At 44.3% G+C, this 24,136-nt stretch overlaps 1 protein-coding gene and 1 long non-coding RNA gene across 3 annotated transcripts; one reads left to right on the forward strand and one right to left on the reverse strand.

Annotated features, from left to right (window-relative positions):
* slc5a6a (solute carrier family 5 member 6a) lies at window positions 1-23,839 on the reverse strand. Of its 2 annotated transcripts, none has more exons than XM_079361774.1 (18): window positions 23,255-23,839; window positions 12,974-13,072; window positions 10,269-10,495; window positions 9,531-9,752; window positions 8,926-8,991; window positions 8,219-8,270; window positions 8,056-8,123; window positions 6,892-7,046; window positions 6,669-6,809; window positions 6,351-6,480; window positions 5,246-5,334; window positions 4,351-4,463; window positions 3,861-3,928; window positions 3,632-3,718; window positions 3,265-3,446; window positions 3,083-3,186; window positions 1,782-1,903; window positions 1-1,703 (listed from the first exon to the last, which is right to left on the reverse strand). In XM_079361774.1, the coding sequence occupies exons 3-18, from the start codon at window positions 10,392-10,394 to the stop codon at window positions 1,503-1,505; spliced, it is 1,926 nt and encodes a 641-aa protein (XP_079217900.1). In that variant the 5' UTR covers window positions 10,395-10,495; window positions 12,974-13,072; window positions 23,255-23,839; the 3' UTR covers window positions 1-1,502. The 2 variants fall into 2 exon arrangements, with proteins under 2 accessions (XP_079217900.1, XP_079217899.1); XM_079361773.1 differs by lacking the exon at window positions 23,255-23,839 and adding an exon at window positions 22,373-23,246.
* On the forward strand, window positions 18,632-20,003 carry LOC306835319. The gene is made up of 2 exons (XR_013780626.1): window positions 18,632-18,860; window positions 19,048-20,003. It is a non-coding gene; the product is annotated as an uncharacterized lncRNA (long non-coding RNA).
* Window positions 23,840-24,136: the final 297 nt, after the last annotated feature.

Here is a 24,136-nt window from a genome sequence, read left to right on the forward strand (position 1 = left end):
TTTGAGTGGTTTGGTGTGATTGTGATTATTTCCTCTGTTATGGACGTTGCATCATTTCTATCTCTGACTTACAGGCGCTATGCATTGTGGGAAGCAGTATGCGGTGGAAACTGGTCTGACGCAGACTGTAGATTTTTTCTGGATTAGTAAAATATCTGGGTATTCTTGGCATCTCACACTTACATACTGCATACTTTGAATACCTTCAGTTTCCCTCGGAATTAATAACCAATCTATCTATCTATCTATCTATCTATCTATCTATCTATCTATCTATCTATCTATCTATCTATCGCATTTTGGCCAAATCAAAACAGCCATGGATAACGGTGAGCTGGATTACTTTATCCTTGTTTTAAAAAAAAAAACAAGATGAACAATTCCGGATGATTTTTATCTGATTAAAGCTTTAAAAGAATCGGGCCCAGTGGATAATACTGAACTATGTTGTCCACAGAATCAGGTCATGCAGAGGGAGACAGCAGCTCTGCAAACGGCTTTGACCTCATGGATCATGGGAACATGGTGACACTTTCAGATGGTCCATCTGATTTAACTTCCCCCACAGTCCAGTTCTGTTCACGTCCGACCCACAGACTGTAAAAGGAATGGACGGTGGCCGACCTCGCCTCAAGTGAAGCTAACAGTTTAGGGCGCCCCCTGCTGACTGGCTGCAGTATCCATAAACCCTGTCTCCTCTATGTTAAAAGATATATTCCTCTATACTTTTCATTGTAGTGGTTATCACGCTGTTTTGTGACCTCCTGTTCAGACGGAGGCTGAGGCACGCTGTCCATTTGTATATACAGTCTATGGTTTGACCAGAAGCCTAGCACGTGACTCCTCATTTAGGTTTTTGTAGTAGCAGCGAGTTGACTATTAGTGGTGTTCAAACCCAGGTCATCCAAAGTACACAGCATATAGAAGTAATTCCTTCCATCGAAGCTCAGTCTCTCTTACACTTATATTATATTCACTTCTACATACTCCTTGCTTTCATAGTTCTGTCTTCTCTACAAAAATAACACATTTTACACGTCGTACCTCTTAGCGACCTGACTCTTTGTCAAAACAGACTGGACCCAGGCAGAGCGGTGCAGCTCGTGGTGCGGAGGAGCTACTCTCTTTAAATTCAAACTGCCTAAATTCATTAACAACATATCTGCACAGACCTGCATGCACCAAGTTTTGCATTTGATGCAAATAAAGATCAGCGGAGTTATTTCTTCTTTGATTGCGGCTATTCAGCCTTTCGATGCACAGTTCCAGCCTGGCAAGAGTTGATTCCAGATATTTGTTTTGCTTGTTCACACCTCTCATGTATAGCTACGGAGGTCCATAACCAGATTCAACCGATGATATTAAAAAAAAAAAAAAAACAGATACCTACACATCTGTAGCTGTGGACATTCAGGACATTATACTTTGAGATGGACGTGTCGCTGCACGTGACTGAGGAGGAAACTGTGCTTTTTGTGCATGTTTTAAACCTAAAAAAAAGATCACAAGGCAGTCTCCTGAAGCGTGTGAGAGGTCAGTTGGCAGGAGGGCGGCGAGGTCCTTGTTTCCATGTCTTCCTCCTCCGTCAGAGCTCTATCACTCTCCGTCTCCTTCTCCTCTGTGACTGTGTCCTCTTTGCAGTATGTGGCTCCGTTGCTGTCTTTCTTGGCCATCTGATAAGGCTGTGTGCTGATTTCTTTGGGCTGGTCAGCAGAAAACAACGTTAACGGCTTAGTTTAACTAAAGCTCACAGATGGGAAAGTGTGGACGTGTGAGGGTACCTTTAGAGCCAGAGGAGTGATGCAGCAGAGCTTCTCTCTGTAGTGCTCGGGTAGAAAGAAGAGCAGCGGACCCAGGACTGGAAACACTGTGCCAGGGGTCAGCTCCTTCTCCTTCATGGGTCCTAACATGTTCACACACGTGTACCTTTGATCAGTTCTTCATTTTAACAAATAAGAGACCTAAACAGTTATGAGAACAGGAAGAATTAAAAAAACTGGAATAAACTAAGAGATCTTCTTGAGCTACGTCGTCACTGATGGAAAATTACAATAAGAGCAACTACTGCTCACTGACTCAGAAGCCCTGATCAGACTGCCTTTTAAAGACGCAATATTTACGGCCCTGTGACGTTTGGCCTTCAATCTGAATGTCACGGAGGCGTAATGGGGTGAGTGATCAGCGGGGAAGCACAGCACTATGTGTGTGTGCATGTGTGACTGTGTGTGTACGTGGAGCTCCCGCTGTTCTTCATCAACGCCGAAACATGATTTACATTTACATAGTGGGAAACCAATAATTAAAATGAATGTACAAAGATGTGATGATGGCTGAGCTCTGTCAAGGCACTGTTGAGCCGTCAGAAGAGGGTCAGTGTCCCCGGTGACGTTAAATAAAGGCACATATCAGACAAATGCTAACAAACCCCGACATGACACAACCTGAATCTGAGCAAAGGATGCTAGCAGCCTCCCTTGTCATCACCAACATTTAAAGATTCATGGATTAAACTGTGAGGGATTTTTTTTAAAAGCTTAGTTTTGAGCTTGTTGCACAGAGCAGTGTGAAGTGGCGCTACTGGGACGCTATGGAGACATGAGCTTGGCAAACGGCAAACAAGCGCTGAGTTAAGCTTCCTCATCTGCGTAGACATGAAATAACCGACGGTTCTAACTTTGGCCACTAAGCATCAAAAAAGAGAAAAGTCTGATTGAAGCAGTCTTCATTGATGTCATTCTCATAAATAGCCTTTAAAGATACAAAATGACTTTCAGAAAACAAGCACATGGAACTAGCCAAACATCAGACTAATATAGGCCGCGGCAGGTTAAAACTGATTCAGGTCTTTAAATGGTAAATGAACTTGATCCTATAAAGCGCTTTTCCACTGCAGGTCGCACCTGCACATTCATATGCCGCCGATGACGAAGCAGCTGACTGGCAGCAGAACAACTTGGGGTAAAGTATCTTGCCCAAGGACACATCGGACATGTTGCTGCAGAAGCTGGGGATCGAACCCTCGACTCTACCAACTGAGCCACAGCCGGCCCGTGAAAAGGATTGGAGGCTGACGTGAACCTACCTGTGAGGAAGCTGACTATCAGTCCCACCACGACCACAGTGGCTGAGTTGTGAGCGCTGTACCACATGTAGGACAACGAGTACAGGGCCTCCACTCCTGTTGGCCTGAAGCAAAGAGACAGGATGAACGTTGACTGCATCTCCAGCCAGTGCAGATCTATAAGGTGTGTTCTTGGGAGTTACCTTGGCTTGGCTGTAGCAGTCACTAATGTCGATATGACAGTGGTGGTCATGTTGTCAAACAAGGGGAGAGCAGTGGTGTTAAGGGGGGGCACCACACCTGAAGCAGATACACGCATCACAAAGTTGCCAATGCCGATCCAGAAGGCCATTGCTAGACCTGAAACTAACCCGACCACCGCACCCTGAGGGGAAACAGAGGAGTTTGTTCAAGTCTCAACTCCAGACACCCGTAAGGTTAGGCTCCTGTCTACTTGTCACTGCAGCTTAAAGCCAAACCTGGAGATAGACATAAAGACTTTCCCATCACTTCATACAGTATGTAGCAGAAAATATAAGGAGTATAGCAAATCTAATCAAAAGGGCTTACTACAGGGTTGGCCCAGGGGAAGAACATCCCGAGACAGAAGAGGCCAAGCAGAGGACCGCCGACCATCCCAAAGATGCTGAAGGCTGCCTGATGGGACAGAGTACACACAGCGTGCTTGTTTCTGAAGTTGCTGATAATGTGTGAGAGAACTTATGTATTTATAATACTTTTCTTTCAGATAAACATATTGATACGACAGGTAAAATAAGGATAATATGAAATCTCCTACCTGCAGCACAGATCCCATTAGAGAGGCCAGGTATGCCATAGCCAGACACACCAGGCCATAGACCAAAGCTGTGAAAAAGGCGGACGACAAAGACACGTTTAATCAGACCTGCTAACAGAGAGCAACACACCCAAGAGATGCAGCGTTCATCAGGGCCACTACCGATGTTTGGAATAACAAGCTAGCAGATTATGATTTATCCTTGTTTCATGACTTCTTCTGGAGTAAGACTCCAAACATGCCAACATTTTCATCATTAAAAACAAGTCAGTTTGTTCAACAGGTGACATCAGTCGATACTGATGTTCGGTGCATGCTCACATCGTGAAAACGAAGAAGTTGCAATAAGTTGCTTTGCCCTAATTCTGACTAATCGCACGCACGTTTTTTTAAAGTGACCCTCGTACATTAAAACGTACGCCGCAGAGCTTTCACATGACAGAATGAAGTTTGTGAAGCATCAATATCTTCTGAAAAATAAAAATCATACCAAGTCCCTTGGACAGCAGGGTTGCTTTAGCTTCAGTCATGTTTGGAAAATGAGGTTTTATCAGGTCCTCCATCGTCACTGTAGCAAGGGAGTTGAAGGCTGATGAGATGGTGCTGGAAGAAGAAAAACAAAAAAGATATGACGCTGAAGCTTTCAAAGGGACGTTTACCCTCTCACGTTTTAAACAGAGGAGAGAACTTCTCCTGCTGCATGTCAAAGAACAGCCCTTACCTTCTTCTGAAGTCATAAAGAGAGAGATTAATACTCGATTCAGTCGCTTCTCAAAAATGTTTGCAGATCGTGCCTTGTATCCACTCACTCAAAGACCGCTGTCATTTCTCCAAAGATGCTACATTCAGCACTCTCACGTCTTACCTTGTTAGCTTTCTAAATGTGTTGTGTCTTTTGCATTTTACTGTCCTTTTAATGCCTTGCTGCAAAACCAAATCACCCTTCTGGGACAAATAAAGGTCAAGTCCAAGTTGAAGAGCGGGACATTTTATTTTATTTTATTCGTCCTCTTATTTGTAAGATCTCTTCTCCATCATCATCTTGAAAATAAAAATTTAAACCAAAATACCTGTAAAGATAATATTAAGTTCCTCCAGGTGCAGAGTCGATGAGGAATAAAACATGAAGAAGACAAAGGACATTAAAACAGTAAGTGTTCATGTACTGTTGACTGAGATGAAGCCCCAGAGCGTGCTAGCAGCGCCACTATGATCTGCTCCGTATCAAATATGCTGCAAGTCTTTTTTGAACAGAGTATGCTGCTGGCACGCGTCAAGCTGGACAGAATAGATTGAGGCAGGGCGACAAAACCCTGCAAAACCCCGCGGCACACAGCGTGCACACAGCGTGCACAGACCATGTGTGCTCTTTCAGGACGGCTTACCTGAGAGCTCCACTAAAGAGACAGGCCACGAACAGTCCTGCGAGCCCAGGCAGATCCTGGAACACGTCCATGACAAAGTACAGCACCATCTGCACAGAGACGATAAACATCAGGACCCCTCCCCATACTTATTGTATTAACACAAGTCTTCTGTGGTCACACTGACACAAAACTCCTGAAAATGTCCCAAATATATACAAACTGAGCGTCAACAGACAAACTTTTTTCAGCCTGACTTTACCTGGACTTTCTCCTGAAGGCCCCTGGTACATTTTAAAGTACTGTGAGCTGATGTGTGAACGCAGCATGTATAAATCAAAGGACGTTAACGCTTTAAGTAGAAGGATGTTTACATCAAGTGAGCAGGTGGAGAACTGAAGCAGCTTTACGTTCTCCTCCTCTCTACAGTGGATACTGTGGAGATGTCCAATAACATGTCGCATTGATACAACGGCAAACTAAGTAAACGTGTCATTACTTTGCAGCAGCCATATTTAGGAGTTATAAAGAGTCATATTGCTCCAGCAGGTGTCACCTTTAAGTTCAGGTCTTACACTTCACAATAAGAGCTTTCAGTGTCAGGTGCTCGACAGAAGAGCTCAACAGTGAGTTTGACTGCTACACCTCACTTTACCATGCTACCTTACACAAGTCTCCATGGTGTGTTCTGTGTGAATCTTTATACGGACATTGTCATGAAAGTATTGATATTAGCTAATGAGAAATAAACCCTCCATGGACGACGAAGATATTTGTCTTATTTCACATGATCATGAACGCAAGTGCGTCCAGTAATAAATCAGCTGGTGTCTGTCCGCACTCAGTGGCTTCACATTTAGGCCTCGCTGCTTTAATAGTGTACAACTCAGCTACTCCACACATCTTGGATATCTTTTAAACATTACGACCACAGGGTCATTTTTATGTCACGCCCTGCCCCCTACCATCCAACAGGAAAAACTAATAAATAAAGACTTTGGTAAAGTTTCAGGGTGCGCTGTTCTGAAATGTTCAGGATTTTGTGATAACAGCTTTTGTTGAGACAAGAGAAAGAAAAAGAGTGGAAAGTGAAGAATAATAATCACAAAGGTATTTTAGTGTTCACCTGGTCGTTGGTCTTGACGTAGCCCTTATCTAGAGGGCTGTCCTCTCCGTAGCGAGCAAACATGACCAGGCCCATCAGACAGCCCATACACAAGACTATCTGCTGGCAGGGGAAAACCACGTAGCAGGACCTGGAATAAATAAAGAAACGTTACTTATCCTTCAAACTCCACAGTCTGTTTAAAGAGTACAGCTGCAGCTGGACTCGGACCTGCTCACTGATGGGTTTTGTACCTAATGAAGATAAATAGTTCTGATCAAAACGAGAGAACAACATCTTCTGATTAAACAGCTAAAGTTAGCAAGGCATGGTACTCACATGATGGCCTCTTTCTCTGTGCGGGAACTGAGGTATCTCTGGACCTGGGCCTGGTTGACCCCATACAGAGCCAGCATCAGGAAGACTCCTCCCACCCCGAGGGTCCAGAAGGTGTGACGCTCCAGGGGGTCGGGGTTCAGGCTATAAAAGTGGAAGAATACAATATGAATTCCTAAAAGCTCAATCCAAAAAGCATCTATCACTCGTCATGCCAACTACTCACTCGAGTCCGGCGATGCGACTGCCATTCATGGCTTTCCTCCACACCTCTGCTATGCCCCCTGCCTGACTGGCCCCGACCACAATCACAGCCAGCTGGCCGGCAAACATCACCACCGTCTGGAATACATCGGTCCAGATCACCGCCTTCAGACCCCCCTGACAAGAGCAGGAATGTCCCTCATTAAAATCCATCTTTAACATTGAGCACAGAGTAAGGCCCGGACGTACTTTTTATTTGAGTTATTTGTATTTCACGAGCAGTTCTACGATTTCTGCCTCTTAAAGGACATTTTTCTTTGGAACTGTAACTTTGCAAAATGTTGCTTAATGCTCATGAAGGATTAACGCTGGGTTCAATGCGTAAGGTCTTTTACCTGCTTTTTGTAAAGTGCCTCGAGATAACACTTTTTTGGACATCTCCACAGTATTTATACAAATAAAGCTTGATTGATTGACCCGTGTGCACCGTGTCAGTGCACAATAACACCACTGCAATCCACAAGGAGGGGAGGGGAAAAGTTGAGTCAAGTTTTAACAAACTGAATCTTATTAGTCCCCTGAAAAAGTCGTGTACTGCAACAAAGATGTATTTAAGCAACAAGATGCAGCAGCTAGCATCAGCACCAAGTCACAGGGGAGTGCTGAGTGCCGGCATTTGTAAACGGCCTCTTAAGAGCTTCTTCAGTTCTAATTTAGCTGGTTATGGCCAAGTTATCATTAGCATGCTAATGATCAAGGATAACTCACATCAGAGTTGTTGGCTAGTTTCCAGGTCTATGGGTCATTGGGGTCACATGTTCCAAGGTGAGACTCAGGCTCCAGTTGTTTAGTGAGAGATTGAAAGCAGCATTAAGGGTGGGGGAAGATGGGGTCTCAGACCACCACCTCAGTTAAGGGATGGTTTTCCCACCCTGACATGAATCTTCCCGGTCAGACTTCAAGCGGTGGAACAATTTGGACAATGAAATGGTCATTGCAGAGGAACGAGGAGAACATGTGGACCGGATTTGAAACATGTGACAGCTCTTATTTGTGTTGTTGCCAGATGTGTCTCATACAGCTGCTGCAACAACAGACTGTGATGTGCACAAAAGGCTCAGATCGAGGCTGTTGATGTTTCAGCCTCACTTTTAGTTTTAAATTGTTTAAATGGTTACACACTCACCAGAGCAGTGTAGAGAGTGCACACTAATCCCATGGCCAGCACTGCCCCCCAAAGATCAAAACCTGTAACTGCAAGTGAAAAGACAGAGCATTGGTTTACTCAACTATTGGTTCTGATCAGTAACCCATGCTGCTTATGTTGTTATGAGAAACTGATACTTTACCAGCATTGAGTGCCAGGGCTGGAGCATACAGGACTACACCCATATAAATGACCTGCAGAAGAAGAGGGAAAACAAACAGAACTACAGATCAGAAAGACTCACAAAAAGAAGAGCAGAGGTCACGTTTTCAGAGCTATATGACTCACACGTGTCAGATTTTATCGGGCTTATCTGCAACACACTGTGTGACCCTTCAACGTTGGCCATGATCAAAGCACTGTACATGCACATATAATTCAACATGAGGATGAACATTTACTCGTGTATGGATTCTTTATTTGCTTGAGTACTGTTTTTATTTGAAAGTATAAACGCTACAATCTTTTTTACAAGGGTCAGTTTAACCATCACTGGGTCAAAGTTTCGGTCAAGCTGCACTTTAAATTGGTCCATAAATCCATTCAAGGTCTCATATTTCTAACTGATGAACGCTAAACTTGCTTTTTGTGACATTGTGGCATTATTAAAGATTATGGCAGATAAAGATAAGACAAATCAAAACAACTCGCGATGCCTTGGAGAACAGAGAAGCACTTCAAGGCCCTTGCTGAGATAATAAGAAATTGTGTAAGAAGAACAATCCTCTCTCAAGGATGATAAGTTGCAATAAAATAATTCTTCATTTAATGTTTTGAAGGATTAATCTCTCAGTTTTGCTGAGCGTGAGTGAGCCCTAACATTCAAAGTGTGAGTGTGGGGAAAGGTACCATCTGAAAGATGAAGGTCACAGTCCCACATATGCGAACGGTCTTGTTGAAGCGCAGCTCCAGATACTGTCATGGGAAGAAAATGTCAAAGAAAACAACAACAACAAAAGAGTAAACAAAATACAAAACAAAAGTCAGACAAAGATATCACCTCAGAGTCATTGTGCTGTATGACCTCAGTGCTGATAGTAACGTTTAGTCTCAGCACCAGAATGAATGGATCTGTGTAATCAGTGCCTCTAAGCTCACAGGACATTTATTCAGCACTGTTCTGCAGCGTACGATCTGACAGTGAAAGATAGAAACACTGACTCTGGCTGTAGATAAATACTCTTTAACGACGTTAAAACACAAGGACACTTTTTTGTCCTGCGGAGCGATAACACACCAAGGATAGGCAGATAAGAGGTCAGATAACGATGTTAAGCTCTGAGATCATACTTTAGCAAGACAAAGCTGGGGGAAGCAGGAGAAAGGTGTTGACAGAGTGTAAAACAAAACACAGGCAGACAGAGGAGAGAGGAAAGTTAGCGACACTGCATTAAGAAACGTCAGCAAACAACCACTGTGTGTGTGTGTGTGTGTGTGTGTGTGTGTGTGTGTACCTCGTAGGCACTGGACAATCTCAGTCTGTAGAAGACCGGTATGAAGACATGAGCTGGAATGAGTAGGCCCAGGAAGTAAGAGCAGCCCAGGAACCAGTACTGGGTCCCGAAGGTGTACACTTCCGACGGAGCACCCAGGATGGCCACGGCAGACTGAAACGTGGCCAGCAGGGACAGAGACACGGGCAGGCAGCTCATTGAGCGATCAGCCATCAGGAACTCCTATTACAAACAAAACGTGGGGGTCAGAAATCCAGAGATACCTCAAACCAAACTGTATCTAACAACATCCCCTTTCCTCCTAAACCATCGTCACATCGTTTCACATTCACATCCATGCTGCCATGGCGCAACATTGGTGTCCCTATCTTGTGTTCATTTCATGCTTAGGTGTCACAGAACACTAATGGACTGTACGCTGATACTGTGTCTGCTTGAAGAGGTGATCTCAGGCATGATTCATGCGTACTGGAGAAGAGATTTGAACGTAACGGTGCTCAAACAAGGAAGTGGACCGCTACATGACATAACTATAAACAGCTCCTGTCCTGCTGGATTCACGCAGCGCGGTTTCATCCTCTGAGCTGCACAGTGCATGTGGAAGTACAGAGAGGCATTTCAGAAATAATACTTCACAGAGGAATAAATATGACTGCTTCAAACTGCAGTCTGAATAGGCCGAGTGAATACTGTCTGCAAGAAAATTAAAAAAACATTTAAAAAAACTTAAGAGTCCACCTGTGTTGTGCGCTGGCGCCCTCCAGAAAAGGCATAGAAGAGACCGATACCAGCCGAGGCCACCAGCAGCAAGGCAAAGATGACGTAGTCCACTGTGGTAAAGTGCATCTGCACGACCTCCCCCATGGTGACTCTGGTTGTGGGGGGTTACTGGAAAGGAGGCTGTTGAAGCGCGGCTAAGAAGGCCTACAAAGATGCTTCACCCATAGGGAGAGTCACTGGGAGAGCTGGAGCGGGGAAACAGAAGACATGGCAGGACTGTGCAGTGACGTCATTTTTAAAGAGGAAGGTTTGGACTCTGATACAGAGGAATGGCAGGTAACTGAGAGGCTCAAAATAATGACAGTAGGAAACCTCAGCCCTCAGCCCCTCCACCCAGATCACAGAGGACCCCTGTCAGCCCCCCCACCCAGATCACAGGGGACCCCTGTAAGCCCCTCCACCCTGATCACAGAGGACCCCTGTCAGCCCCTCCTCCCTGATCATAGAGGACCCCTGTCAGCCCCTCCACCCTGATCATAGAGGACCCCTGTCAGCCCCTCCTCCCTGATCACAGAGGACCCCTGTCAGCCCCTCCACCCTGATCATAGAGGACCCGTCAGCCCCTCCTCCCTGATCATAGAGGACCCCTGTCAGCCCCTCCTCCCTGATCATAGAGGACCCCTGTCAGCCCCTCCACCCTGATCATAGAGGACCCCTGTCAGCCCCTCCACCCTGATCGTAGAGGACCCGTCAGCCCCTCCACCCTGATCGTAGAGGACCCGTCAGCCCCTCCACCCTGATCGTAGAGGACCCCTGTCAGCCCCCCCACCCAGATCACAGAGGACCCCTGTAAGCCCCTCCACCCTGATCACAGGGGACCCCTGTAAGCCCCTCCACCCTGATCACAGAGGACCCCTGTCAGCCCCTCCTCCCTGATCATAGAGGACCCCTGTCAGCCCCTCCACCCTGATCATAGAGGACCCCTGTCAGCCCCTCCTCCCTGATCACAGAGGACCCCTGTCAGCCCCTCCACCCTGATCATAGAGGACCCGTCAGCCCCTCCTCCCTGATCATAGAGGACCCCTGTCAGCCCCTCCTCCCTGATCATAGAGGACCCCTGTCAGCCCCTCCACCCTGATCATAGAGGACCCCTGTCAGCCCCTCCACCCTGATCGTAGAGGACCCGTCAGCCCCTCCACCCTGATCGTAGAGGACCCGTCAGCCCCTCCACCCTGATCGTAGAGGACCCCTGTCAGCCCCCCCACCCAGATCACAGAGGACCCCTGTAAGCCCCTCCACCCTGATCACAGAGGACCCCTGTCAGCCCCTCCACCCAGATCACAGAGGACCCCTGTCAGCCCCTCCTCCCTGATCATAGAGGACCCCTGTCAGCCCCTCCTCCCTGATCATAGAGGACCCCTGTCAGCCCCTCCACCCTGATCATAGAGGACCCCTGTCAGCCCCTCCTCCCTGATCACAGAGGACCCCTGTCAGCCCCTCCACCCTGATCATAGAGGACCCCTGTCAGCCCCTCCTCCCTGATCATAGAGGACCCCTGTCAGCCCCTCCTCCCTGATCATAGAGGACCCCTGTCAGCCCCTCCTCCCTGATCATAGAGGACCCCTGTCAGCCCCTCCACCCTGATCATAGAGGACCCCTGTCAGCCACTCCAACCTGATCATAGAGGACCCCTGTCAGCCCCTCCTCCCTGATCGTAGAGGACCCCTGTCAGCCCCTCCACCCTGATCATAGAGGACCCCTGTCAGCCCCTCTACCCTGATCGTAGAGGACCCCTGTCAGCCCCCCCACCCTGATCATAGAGGACCCCTGTCAGCCATCCTTCCAGCTTCTGCCATCCGGAGACGCTACAAAGCCCCTCTGACCTCTACAAAGAGTTTTCATTCTGCCTTTAACGGTCCTTTTTTAAACTCTGTACTTTGGGTTTCTAATTTAAGCTGCAGGGTTTTTTTGTCTCGTCAGAGGAGAATTTCTGTCGCTTTTGGGACAGACAATAAAGTTTATCTATAAGAAGGAGAGAGTCCTGGATAGGCTGCTCGTATAACGAGAGCTTATCAGAGCGTCTCTTACTTAAAGCCATAACAATCTGTTACAGCCCAAGACAGGGACAGAGCAACAAGAAGCTCGGTGAATAGAAACTACTGATTCATTGTGAATTAATCACTGAATTAACAAATTAATAATGTATTAAAAGACCATCTGTTTACAAGTTTGCAGGCGCTCACGTTATTCCATTTCATACTCAAAGAAGGCGCCAGTCACCTTTTCACCCAGAAAAACTTCTGTTAACACGACTAAAGACAGACGGGGAAATATTCCTGCTTTGACCCTGCAGTTTACTAAGCTGAAAATGAAGTTTACCGTTTAAGGTCGGCCAACTTAAATAACTGTGAGGCTAAAATATCTATGATGGCAGAATAAACACAAACAGGTTCATTAAAAAAGGTTACATATTGATCTGTTCAATATGTCAAACGAATGATTAATGCAGTTTGTGAAAAAGTTCTGTATTGATTAAGAGATGTTTACAAAACACTGTCAACGTGCACCCTCAGCCTTTGGGGTTTTACTGCATGACATCAAACTTTAGTCTCAAAGTTCAGCACTCATCAACATGTAGAGAGAACTACAGACAGCTGAGTCACACATTCAGCCGGCACTCTGACAAAGACAGAGCGTGAAAGAGGAAAAGTAAATGATTGTACCTGCAAAGATCAGGCGGCTGCAGGCTGCTGCTGGCGTCCACGGGCTACTCGGTCTGAGCGCTCACAGAAAGGTTGTATCTCTTTGACGACATCCAATCACTGTGGAGAGAGGAATAAAAAGGTCAGCACGTGCAGTAAAAGCATGAGAACACAATATTGTTACAAAGGATTTCATCCCTGTGCAGTGTTTTTTCAAACCAAGCTGTTTCTTTTCTTTCGAGAGAGGATCATTTTAATCAAACAAAACTCAATCCCTTGTTTTATTTCCACAAGAGTGAAACGAGCCTTTCTCGCTGCTCTCTTCAGGGGACTCATAATGAGACGCCTCTCGCTGCGCTCACGTGAAAATAATTCTCTTATTGCAGCACATGAAGGTCTATCTCTATCTGTGCTGTGCTGCCCTCTTTACTTATGAAAGGAGAGATAAAGGGCAGCTGACTGCAGAGAGGAGAACTAACAAAAAAAAGGGCTTTTTCAGCAAAACAACAAAGGAAGGCAAATTCATCAGATATTCTGTTTAGTTTGGATTTGGACAAGAGGACACAATGACGATACAGGAGCTCAACAGTGTAGTTTTGCAAGTAAAATATCTCATTAATTTTATCCATAGTGGATTTGATTATTAGCCATAAAGTCGTAACCCTCCAAGGTAGGCTGACCACGAGCAGGCTGAGGGTGACACGCTGCTCAATGAGACAAGTTCATCAACCTCCTTTCAAGAAGAACATGGTGCATTTGCGACATCGGGGGAAAAGAACCACTATCCAGGAGAGTCTCTGACTGGTGGAGCCGCTTGTTACCATGGCAATGTTTACCATCCATCAGCGCTTTATGGTTTAGTGTTTTTGTCCTGGCATCAGCAGCAGTTCACTCTTCACGTGGAAATTGTCTCCTTGAAAAGACGAGACGAGAAAGACCCTTACCCAAATTGTCTCCAACTCCATTATTGTTGACTAAGCTGATGTAATTAACTCTGATTGGTTGGTGGGCATGACATGGCCCCTTTTACATAGTTTTCTTAGTGACATGTCCATGAGTTAAAGCAAATAATAAGCACACAGAGCTAAAACACATCTAATGGACATAACCACAGGAAGCAGAAGTTAACTTTCAAAGGCCAGCAACAATGAGCAGTTTCAACTCAATGTGACAAACACTGTGTGTGGACACAGGCCTTCTTAAGATATCACAACAGAAACAGTGGAGGGAATTTACTTTGAAATGAGGTACTCGTGTTGGGTGGGGAAATGTCACATTATTATCTTCTTTCTGAAAAGAGATTAGATGAACTCTCTGTGCAAGACCAACTCTCCAAGAAGTGTCCTGTGTGAGATTAGCTCCTGTTAAGCTCTGCACTGTCAGGCCTGTCTGTGTGACGCTTGTGCTGCTTTGATCAAACACTGGCAAAGACTGTGTAAAATCCCAGCCTCATCGTTATGACCTTTACCTCTAAAGCAACTTGGTATGATGGTCAGCTGACTCAGTTCAAAAGTACAAGTAGATGTTTGAACTGAATTTACTGAAGCACCATACACAGTAGGAATACAACAATTCTCCATGTATTAAACCGTTTGTTACAACACCCACGGTTCAACACGCGCTTCCATGCCTTACATTTCTCTCTGAATTGGCTCCATGTGCATCTTTGAGTCCACGTGTTGGGATGAGAAAACCCCTTCCACTGACTTCATATCCAATCAGTGTGCGCCACGGTTGAACAAGCTTACAACACCAGTGTTGGAGTACACACATTACTTTAAGATGGAGATGCATGAAGAAGGACCTTTGTCTCATAAACCAGAGGTGATGGGATGTTTGACTTTTAGCGTCGAGCATAAACACAAATACGAGAAGACGAAAAAGTATAAGCGACTTGGTCTGTTGTCGAGTCACGGGTTTGGAGCTTGTGGCCATTTATTACATTGCTGAACGGAGACGATGAAACTTTTACTTTCAGATCTATAAACGATATACACCACCAAACTTTTTGGTCTTTTAAATCCAAACAGAATTTTGTATTTTCCGTGTAACCGCTGTGGATCTGTTGGTGTAGATAAATGGTTAGTGTTTGCTGAAATTAACATGATGACTATACAATCTGCAGGATCAATAATAAAATGAATTAACATCTCTATTTCATTTTAAAAATAGTGAGTTAATTAAACTCAGATATAAAAGTGAAGTACTTACCTCTCTCAGCCTGAAAGCCCTCATGTAAGCTTCTAACAGGATACATAAGCCTCTACCCTACAGGCCACTCCAATCTGAGAGGACGGATAATGGCTCGCTGCAGCAGACTTACTGAGAGATGTTCCTTACAATAAAACATAGCTCAGAGCGGCCTGCTTTCTTCCGCACCAGTTAGTCGAGGTCGGTTTCACGGAGGGGTTTGGCAATGGCTGACATTCATCGACCACTGAGCCGAAGTTAGCAAGTGCCTGTCCTGTTGTCAATTTGAAAACCTCATCACGCCACTGAGCATCTCTCCTGCTGTACGCTAGAGTCAATCACAGCAGATGTGTTTTAGTTTGACAAGTTTCCAGAATCTCATTTTTTCCTGCTTTAACATCAAACATACAATTATGTAAAAAAAGGAGAGTCACATTTGCTATTCAATTTTCGGTCCATGTTGATCTGTGTTCAGATCTGTTCAACTACTTTAAGATACATTTACATATTTGTAAATAGTTTCTTAACAATCATAGGTTTAGTGTAACATCATAAGAACCATGCAGCATGAGGCGGTGTCAAACCCAGATTTCTCTGGTGGGCCCACAAATTGTCCCGTAATGTCACAATGTTAAACCAACACAGCAGCCACAGCTGACATCTGCCGAACCAAAGACAAACAAATAATTATAAATGACTGTATATCGACTCAACATTTGAAGTTTAACTTATAGGTCCTCAGGTTGCTTGATATTTTTCTGTATTTCATTAATATTTCATGCTCAGCGTCTGCCACACGAACACTTCTTTTGGCCAATCACAAGATCCCATTCACTGTTCCCAGCCAACAACTGCCAATGACTGCCTGAGTTGAAAGGACATGTGTGCACCATATTCTTACATCTCTTCACCTAACTAATTGCTCTCGATTGAGCTGAGTCCTGACATTTCTTGTAGCCAATGAGAGGGAGGGACGCAGTTTTTAAAGGCAATCAGACTCGGGTCTGTTGTAAAGTCCTGCGTTTGCTCAGCTGCAGTTTGCTCATTTTAATGATTGTATGCACTTCAACACATTCTGAAACTACATATGGTTATATTTCAAATGAGATCTTATCTGCACTTGTAATCCATACAGTTCAAGAATAGCATGAACTTTTGTCACCATACATGATGAATTTCGAGAGATTTTTACAGGATTTCCACCATCAGTTCATTTAGGTTACTATCACAGGCTGTTCGGCAGCATAACATAAAAAAAAACATCCCAACAATGCTGCCTTTCTTTGTAATTGTGGTTTATGAGTACCCAATAGAATAATAGGAGGGATTAGAGAGACGTGCCACCAGAAAGCGTCTTCATGTCTTTAAGAAGAATTTAAAGAAATCAGTCCGAGTGCGTCTTTCAATAATGAAACATGTCAGTTTAATCTTGTGTCAGCGTTTGAGGGAAGAATGTGCAACATTTTACACATGAAGCAGAAATCAAGTATAACCTCTGTAAATGTCTCACTGAGTCATTACTGTCTATAATCAGGGAGAGGCTCGAGTCCCACTGTTGTTGTTGAAGCCATATTTACATGGACGGGACAGTCTGGCCTATAAAGCTGTTTTAGTCAAGAACTACAGAAAGAAGAATAACAGAGCACTTACTGCAGGTAAGAGTTTTTAGATCACAGTCATTCAGTGGTAATGTATGTGCAATATGAAGCTATAAGCGTGATAACATTAGTCTGCTCACACATCATTGCAGGACACGGGCCATTGCAGCTCGAAGACAATTTCATCCACTGCTTGGGCTTAATAATGCTTAATTATGGTGCCTTCTAAGTCATTACTCCTTCGTTTGAATGTGAATGGAGAGGGGTTAAAGGTGTGTCGCTGGGGGAGAGCGAGGATTCTGTATGGGGCACGAAATCCCTTATTACTATAAAAACAGTTTTAAAAAAAGGTCACTGTTTTAAGTTCTTGAGCGACCTTGTACTTAATACAAGAACAAGCTCATCATACTTAGAAAGGAGTAACCTACGTTAAACGTTATGCATACATGACATGTGTATGTCCACACGCTAAGTCTGAAGACGCAGCAGGGATACACTCGTCATCTTTGTGATGCGTTTTCCCATGGGCCTCAGCACTGCTCGTATCACGGCAACCAAAAAGGCCAATAATCTAAGTAATCATTAAACCTTTGAGCTGGACCCTGGCCTACTGGGAGAAATAACTTCTCACACACACACACACACACACACACACACACACACACACACACACACACACACACACACACACACACACACACACACACACACACACACACACACACACACACACACACACACACACACACACACACACACACACACACACACACACACACACACACACACACACACACACACACAGGGTCCAATAACTTAAAGTAAATTGTAACAAAACTGCATACAACACCTTTGAAAATGTTTTCTTTTTTATAGGAGTGAAGGTAGTATCTGAAAAAGTGGTGCATGATTAGCTTATAAAACAACAATGTGGTGAATATTAGTGATGCAAATACAGGATCATCATATTTGATCTATCTCATCTCGTCTCCTTGAGATGAAATGTGTCTTTTAAAAAATCAGCAACACATTAAAAGACAACAAAAAAGGAATTGGGAAAAAGTTAAACATGTGGTAGTAACAAGTGGTAGTTACTGTGTAACTCTTTGAGTGGTTATGTCACCCGCTCACAAGCTGTCAACAGCTGGTTGGACTCTCTCAAGTCTACGATGCAGTCCATGTAACTGCTAAGGACCCAAACTGGGCAAAATGAGAGCATCGTGATGAGGTGAGGGGAGGAACACCCTTACCCAAATCATCCTCACACACAGAGCTAGCTATGACCTCATGTCAAAGGATGTATTAGGTCATAAGAACAATGCGCCCCGTCTGATTCTCTTGGGCAGATTCCAAACTGAATCATAAGGAGACACGACATGGAACATAAGAACCATGCTCAGGCACAAGTCCACCAGCGCTCCCTGAAAGCCGGGTCGTGTCATGAAAGGTGGACACATGCTCTATTGACAAAAACAAGAGTGTTGGCCGTCAGAGAGGGGGTAAGGTTAATGCTAGTGCTAACAGCTTAATAGGCACAATCACAGTAATTAGCCTGAGAGTAGCGCGGGAAAGCAATCTCCATTGCTGCCAAGTCAGCCTCAGGACTAGTGGCTAAAGTGACACAGCCATCAAGTCAAGCTGTCTAGGAAGCAAGCAGGTCTTGATGGTTTCCATCTTCTATGAATCAGCATTGGATATAGAATGGCTGAGTGAAAAACGAAGACGGGTAATGTATGCATGGGCTTTATAGGGACTGCGGTTGCGTGGTAGCTATCCCCTTGATTTTGCTGTGAGTGGGGGAAAGAAGGTCTCTGGATACAGAGGTAAAGGTAGTGTAAACCCCTAGCAAAGGCCAAACTAAAAAGAATGGTATCTTAATACACAAGTGGCCCACACCTTCTTCATGATGCTCTGTAATGTTTAGTGATCTCAGTGTGTTACATGTTTACCTCTATTTGAATAGTACTCCGTGCCTCCAGTGCAATATAAGAAAATACAGTTTTCCAGATGTGTCAGCATACTGTGTGTTAAGACCCTTTGCTTTGAATGAAAATGAGCTTGATGTTTATTTAACTAGAAAACAAAGTTTAAGTTTCATTCATGCTTAGGCATGTTATGTTGTGTGCGCATGCGCAGCTTCGATAACACTTTAATTATGACACCTGGGATTCACTTTCACTAAAACCATCATCAGGAGCACATAGCCCGTTGGTAAGCCACTGCTACTTCTCACAATGCCTAAATAACCCTTGTTAAAGTCACTTTTATGTGTGAGCACTGTAAATCAATGTGTGTTATCTGGCTAAGAGTAGCATGTTAGCCGGCTTGGGTGGGTTACAACAACGTATCCAGACGAGAAGGGGATTGTCCGGGATGCAGACATAACAACCTGCATTAGTCTTCCTGCTCCCATGGTTCCCAGGGCCCTGAAAAAGGACTCTGACCTGCCCACAACCATCGTCATCCGCAGGGATGTGCGAAGGTTGGTGATCTTGACTCCTGCTGAAGACCAAGAGGAGGTAAGATAAGTCCTCGCCAAGGGTACCCAAGACTGTGACTCTTGTTCTTTGTTTAGCTAGCGGGTAACCCTGGGAGGCAGCTGAGTGGTTCAAGGGCAAACCTACACTCAGTAGGAGGAAAGGTGGTGGAGCCTACCTCCTTAGATTAGTACATTTGTTTGTGAATGCCTACCAAGGCTGGACTTTAGTTTGAAACCCCTACTAAGAGACTCAAGAGACTGTTATGTTTATTGTGCCCTCCTTGGATCTTCGTTCAGTCGGCCAAGTGGGAGGTGTTAAGACCCTTTGCTCTCGAATGAAAATGAGCTTGATGTTTATTTAACTAGAAAACAAAGTTTAAGTTTCATTCATGCTTAGGCATGTTATGTTGTGTGGCGGTGGTGATGGTGGTGGTTTAGTTTGGTGATTCATGGTGTAGTGCCGCTTCATTATGTTGCGTTTGTGTGTGTAAGTCAATTAGAGGAAGCACGGGTGGCATGTTTTCTTTGTGTCAGCGTCCATAGCAACCAGAAACATTAGAGTCGCTGTGCGCATGCTCCTCCGGCACTAGGCATTTTGGGTAATGTAGTTTTATATTGTTTAAACAAGATTTGCTACATTTTTAATGTCTTTGCAGGCTTCTTTGATTTCATTATTATATTATATTATTTGAATAATATTATTCGAATAATATTTGTTTGTTTGTATTTCAGGTTTATGACCTGTGGTCATTTAATTTAAAAATAAAAAATTAAGGAAAAACACGAGTTATAACATTGTGCTTCCTGATGAGCCTTTTCGGAAGGCAAAAAATGAAGAAATCCGAACACTGTGAGAAGTACATTTATAGGTAGGGTTGGTCATTTTATCCAGACACACTTTTTTAACATTTTGTTTGAAATTGTCTTTAGGTCCTTAAAGAAATGAATAATGCATGCGCGTGTAACAGTCGCAAGACTGTAAAACGTTTGACCAATGTCTGCCACGAGGTACCAATCTGATGGACCAATCACATCTCCCCGCTCATTTCTACCCCATGCATGAACTATTCCACACTCAAAGTGTGTCACTGATTAAGACTTTATACTGTTAGTTTGTTGTAAGTAGTAAAACAACAATATTTTAATTTTCCCTGTATTATGATGAAGTTTAGCGTTTACTCAGCGCTGAATGAGACGACATAGTTTCAACAAAATGCAAGCTAAAATCTGAGGTCCGCTCGTGCATGTAACTGTGTGCGTGTGTGTGTGTGTGTGGGGGTGGGGGTGGTGGGGGGGGGGGGGGGGGGGGGGGGCGTGGCTTTAGGCCCGAAATATGCTCAACGTTAGATACGCAGCCGACAACGCAGGATACGCACTTGCGTACCTGGCGTTGGTGGTCGCACCAAAATGCGCGAGGTACAACGACGCGTCCGCAAGTTGCAGTATCGTCAGTCCCGCTAGAGGCGCTTGTGGGCTTAATATATACAGTCGCTGGTTTCTATGGTTTCCCCGGACTTTTGGCGGTTGACGTGCATGTAGGAGGCGTTTTTTTTTAAATGACGGAACAGGACACTATGTTTGAGGGGCGTTTGATGGATATGGTCCATGATTATAACCATCTTTATGATATCCGTTTCCGGACCACACAAACGGTAGACAAACCAAGCTCTATTTGGCTGCCTGCCCCCTACAGGAGGCCCCCGGTAAGAAACGTATGTTACGTTTCTTTGCGAGTATAAGCAAAGACAACGCGAGTGACAATCAGAACGCGTACGTGTCCGTTTGGTACTAACGTTGAGCATATTTCGGGCCTTAGAAGGAGCACAGAGGGGAGGAGGTCGGTGCAGATGGAGCACTGAGGGAATGTTATTTTCAAAATCATGCTGGTTTTCAACCAACCCCGTTATGTACAAAGAATGTAACTACTTTTAACAACCCAATATTTCCACATAAGCAAATTGCCAGGGTGTCTTGTTAAACAGCCTTTACTCCTCCTTACTGCACAATCAGTTTCAGCAGGTTTTTGCAACCCAGGACCCAGGTTAGTTTAAGTTGAATATTCAACAGGCATTCACTCTCCCACCACTTCTTCATTCACAAAGTTGACTGACCTCCCAACCTTTGCACTTAACCCCATGGCACATGCCTTTATGCATTTCAGAGCTTCTTCATGATACATTAAACCAGCCTGTATGTCATGGGTTGGTGCTGGATTGAGGCGAAAACCAGGGACTCTAAACTCATACATGTAGTAGGCAGATAATCTAAATGGGTAGAGTCTAAAAAGTTATACTTATTCAAATAAGTCACATCTTCAATTACCTGGAGGTATTCTTGCACTGATAAAACAGGAGGACATATTCATATTCTGACAGTTTTGTTTTGTTTTTTTTACTTAGAGCTGCTGTCTGCAGCGTTAATTGGCCCCACACGCTCCAGCGTGTCACTGATGTCGAGTTACTCTTACCGGTGTAACGCCGAGAAATGCATCCCTGCAGAGAAATGCACCTCGTAGGACAATGCAATATATGACACAAATACAATTTCTACAATGCTGAATTTTGCATCCAACCTTGAAATACTTATTTTTTTTAAATTTTTATCGTATTTTGCATCCACCCTTAAATTTACTCGACATCCACTTCAGAGTCAAACACTGTATGCCGGTCATATTCACGCAGGCGAGCAGAAACGCGTCTCCTCCCGAGTCTACAAAACAGTAAGAAAACTCAACTTTAAATACAAATTAACTTAAGATAATTTGTCACCACAGATCTGCCCCGAGAAATACAAGTTAATACCGTTTTGTAACACTTCCGCGAGGTGCATGCAACGCTCAACAGGGACGCATTTCTCGGCATAACACCGGCTTTCTGCGTGTCCACCTTTCAATACAGGACACAGTACACCGCTGTTCTGCAGCCACATCAGCTTCTATAGTTAGTTTCAATCACAAACTACAAAGACACGTACAGATTAGGAACATTAATCTGTTTTATATGACACCTTACACCCACATGGTTCTGTTGCCCAACCATCCAAACTTCAGCCATACCGCATGCATCAACGTGACTCTAACACCGGGCATAACAAACAGCGACGACACCACTTCACAAAACACACCTGACAAATAATGTAGCTAAAGGTGCTCACCTCTGCTCTCTTTTTGCTGCCAAAAACACTGAGAAACGACACATGACAGACTAGCATCTGTTGGTGGGGTCAGGCGTTTACAGACCGCCCACTCTCCTTGACACTCGACTGGTGCGATGCCTTCAGGACTGTACGTAAAACACACAATCTTCCTAGCCGAGAGGAAAATGCTCCTGTAGACCTTCTCTCACACGTTTCCTCACATGCGTGGATTTAATCATTTTGTTTAAATATTTTGTCTCTCTACAATATGAGTGGTTTATGGATTGTAGCTCTTTTAAAAACCTCGTCATAATGCGAGATGGTGCAGAGAGGATTTAATGTGAAATACGCACGTCGCTATACTGTCGTTTTTGTCAGTGAAACCTTTGATTTTGCCACGATTTGACATTAATTCATTGGATATTATGTGTTCAATTTTTAATACTTACATTGGTACGTTCAACTTCATGCGTGACTGTCCAAACCCATCTAATTTCGACCTTTCCGACTTTAGTGAACGCATCAAAACACGTGTAAAGTGTTCAGGAATATATATTTATTTTAATAAATTGATTTGTGTAAGTTTTTCCATTCGGAATAAAATAACCCAGAGTTAATTCACGCTAAATTAAAGGTGACGTTTAACTTTAAAAAATATATTTATGATTATTATTGTAATTTCAGCAATGCCAATGTTTTGTGTTATGATAAGGATGACATCGTGAGACAAGGTCCAACATTCATCATGACGCATGCTTTAAACCGCTGCCATCGTAAAAATAGTCACCATGGTACAGTAATTAGTCACCATGGCAATGGCTGCTGATTGATGTTAAGAGGTTGGACGACGGTAAACCTCGATCTCACACTCACACGCGCGTGCGGTGGTCTGTTTCTCACCTGCTTGTTTTAACGTCGACATCACTGATGTTTTTTTCACAGGATTTTAACCTCCATCGCATTCCTCTGTCTTAACGTAAACCTCCTCTCCGACCTCGGGGAATACATCACTGACGTTCATTCGCGTTCCCAGCTCCATCCTCCATTTCTCCCAGTGCGCATTTGTGTGAGCGCAGCTGCATAGGTTGCCACAGCTCTTTCCCCTCCTCTGGCTGGTGACTCATGTGTCTCATTGAATTTGTAGTGACACCGGTCTAACACGACCACAGTGGGGAGAATGAAGCTGCACCGACTAATCTGACTCAGTCTCAGTCAGCCCCCACCCTGGCTCATTTATTGTGACCTGAAGTTAAAAGACAAATCAAACTGCTGATTCCAATACAGCAGGCTTTATAAGGAAGCATTATCCTGGCCTCTCATCTGTGGATTCACCATAGTAAGTGAGTGCAGTTATATAGAGCGCACTGTCTATATGTTGATAAATGATGATGTCTAGGCCCAGAGGAAGGTGTGCATTGTTCCCTCTCAAGAGACAATATTTATGCAGAAATGTGTAAATAATTTGTTCTCTGAGTCAATATCACCAAAAGGTACCTTTGAGACTTCCCCATTCCCCCCCCCCCCCCCCCCCCCCCCAAAAGCTGAGATTTCCCATTGAACTTCATATTCATTGCATTAAGTATATGTTATGCTGTTAGAAATGCACATTGGTCAAGCTCCCACACTTTTTATAAATTAATTGCAAGCAGACAATTTACATGCAAACCACAAGATATGTCCACCCTGTCATGCACAATTTCAAAGCAGAGTAAATACATTGTAATTACATAGTGATTGTAAAATGTACATTTTCAGAAAGGTATTTAGTCACTTTCTCAACAT

Source organism: Symphodus melops (genome assembly GCF_947650265.1).
Source record: "Symphodus melops genome assembly, chromosome: 1".
NCBI lineage: Eukaryota > Metazoa > Chordata > Actinopteri > Labriformes > Labridae > Symphodus > Symphodus melops.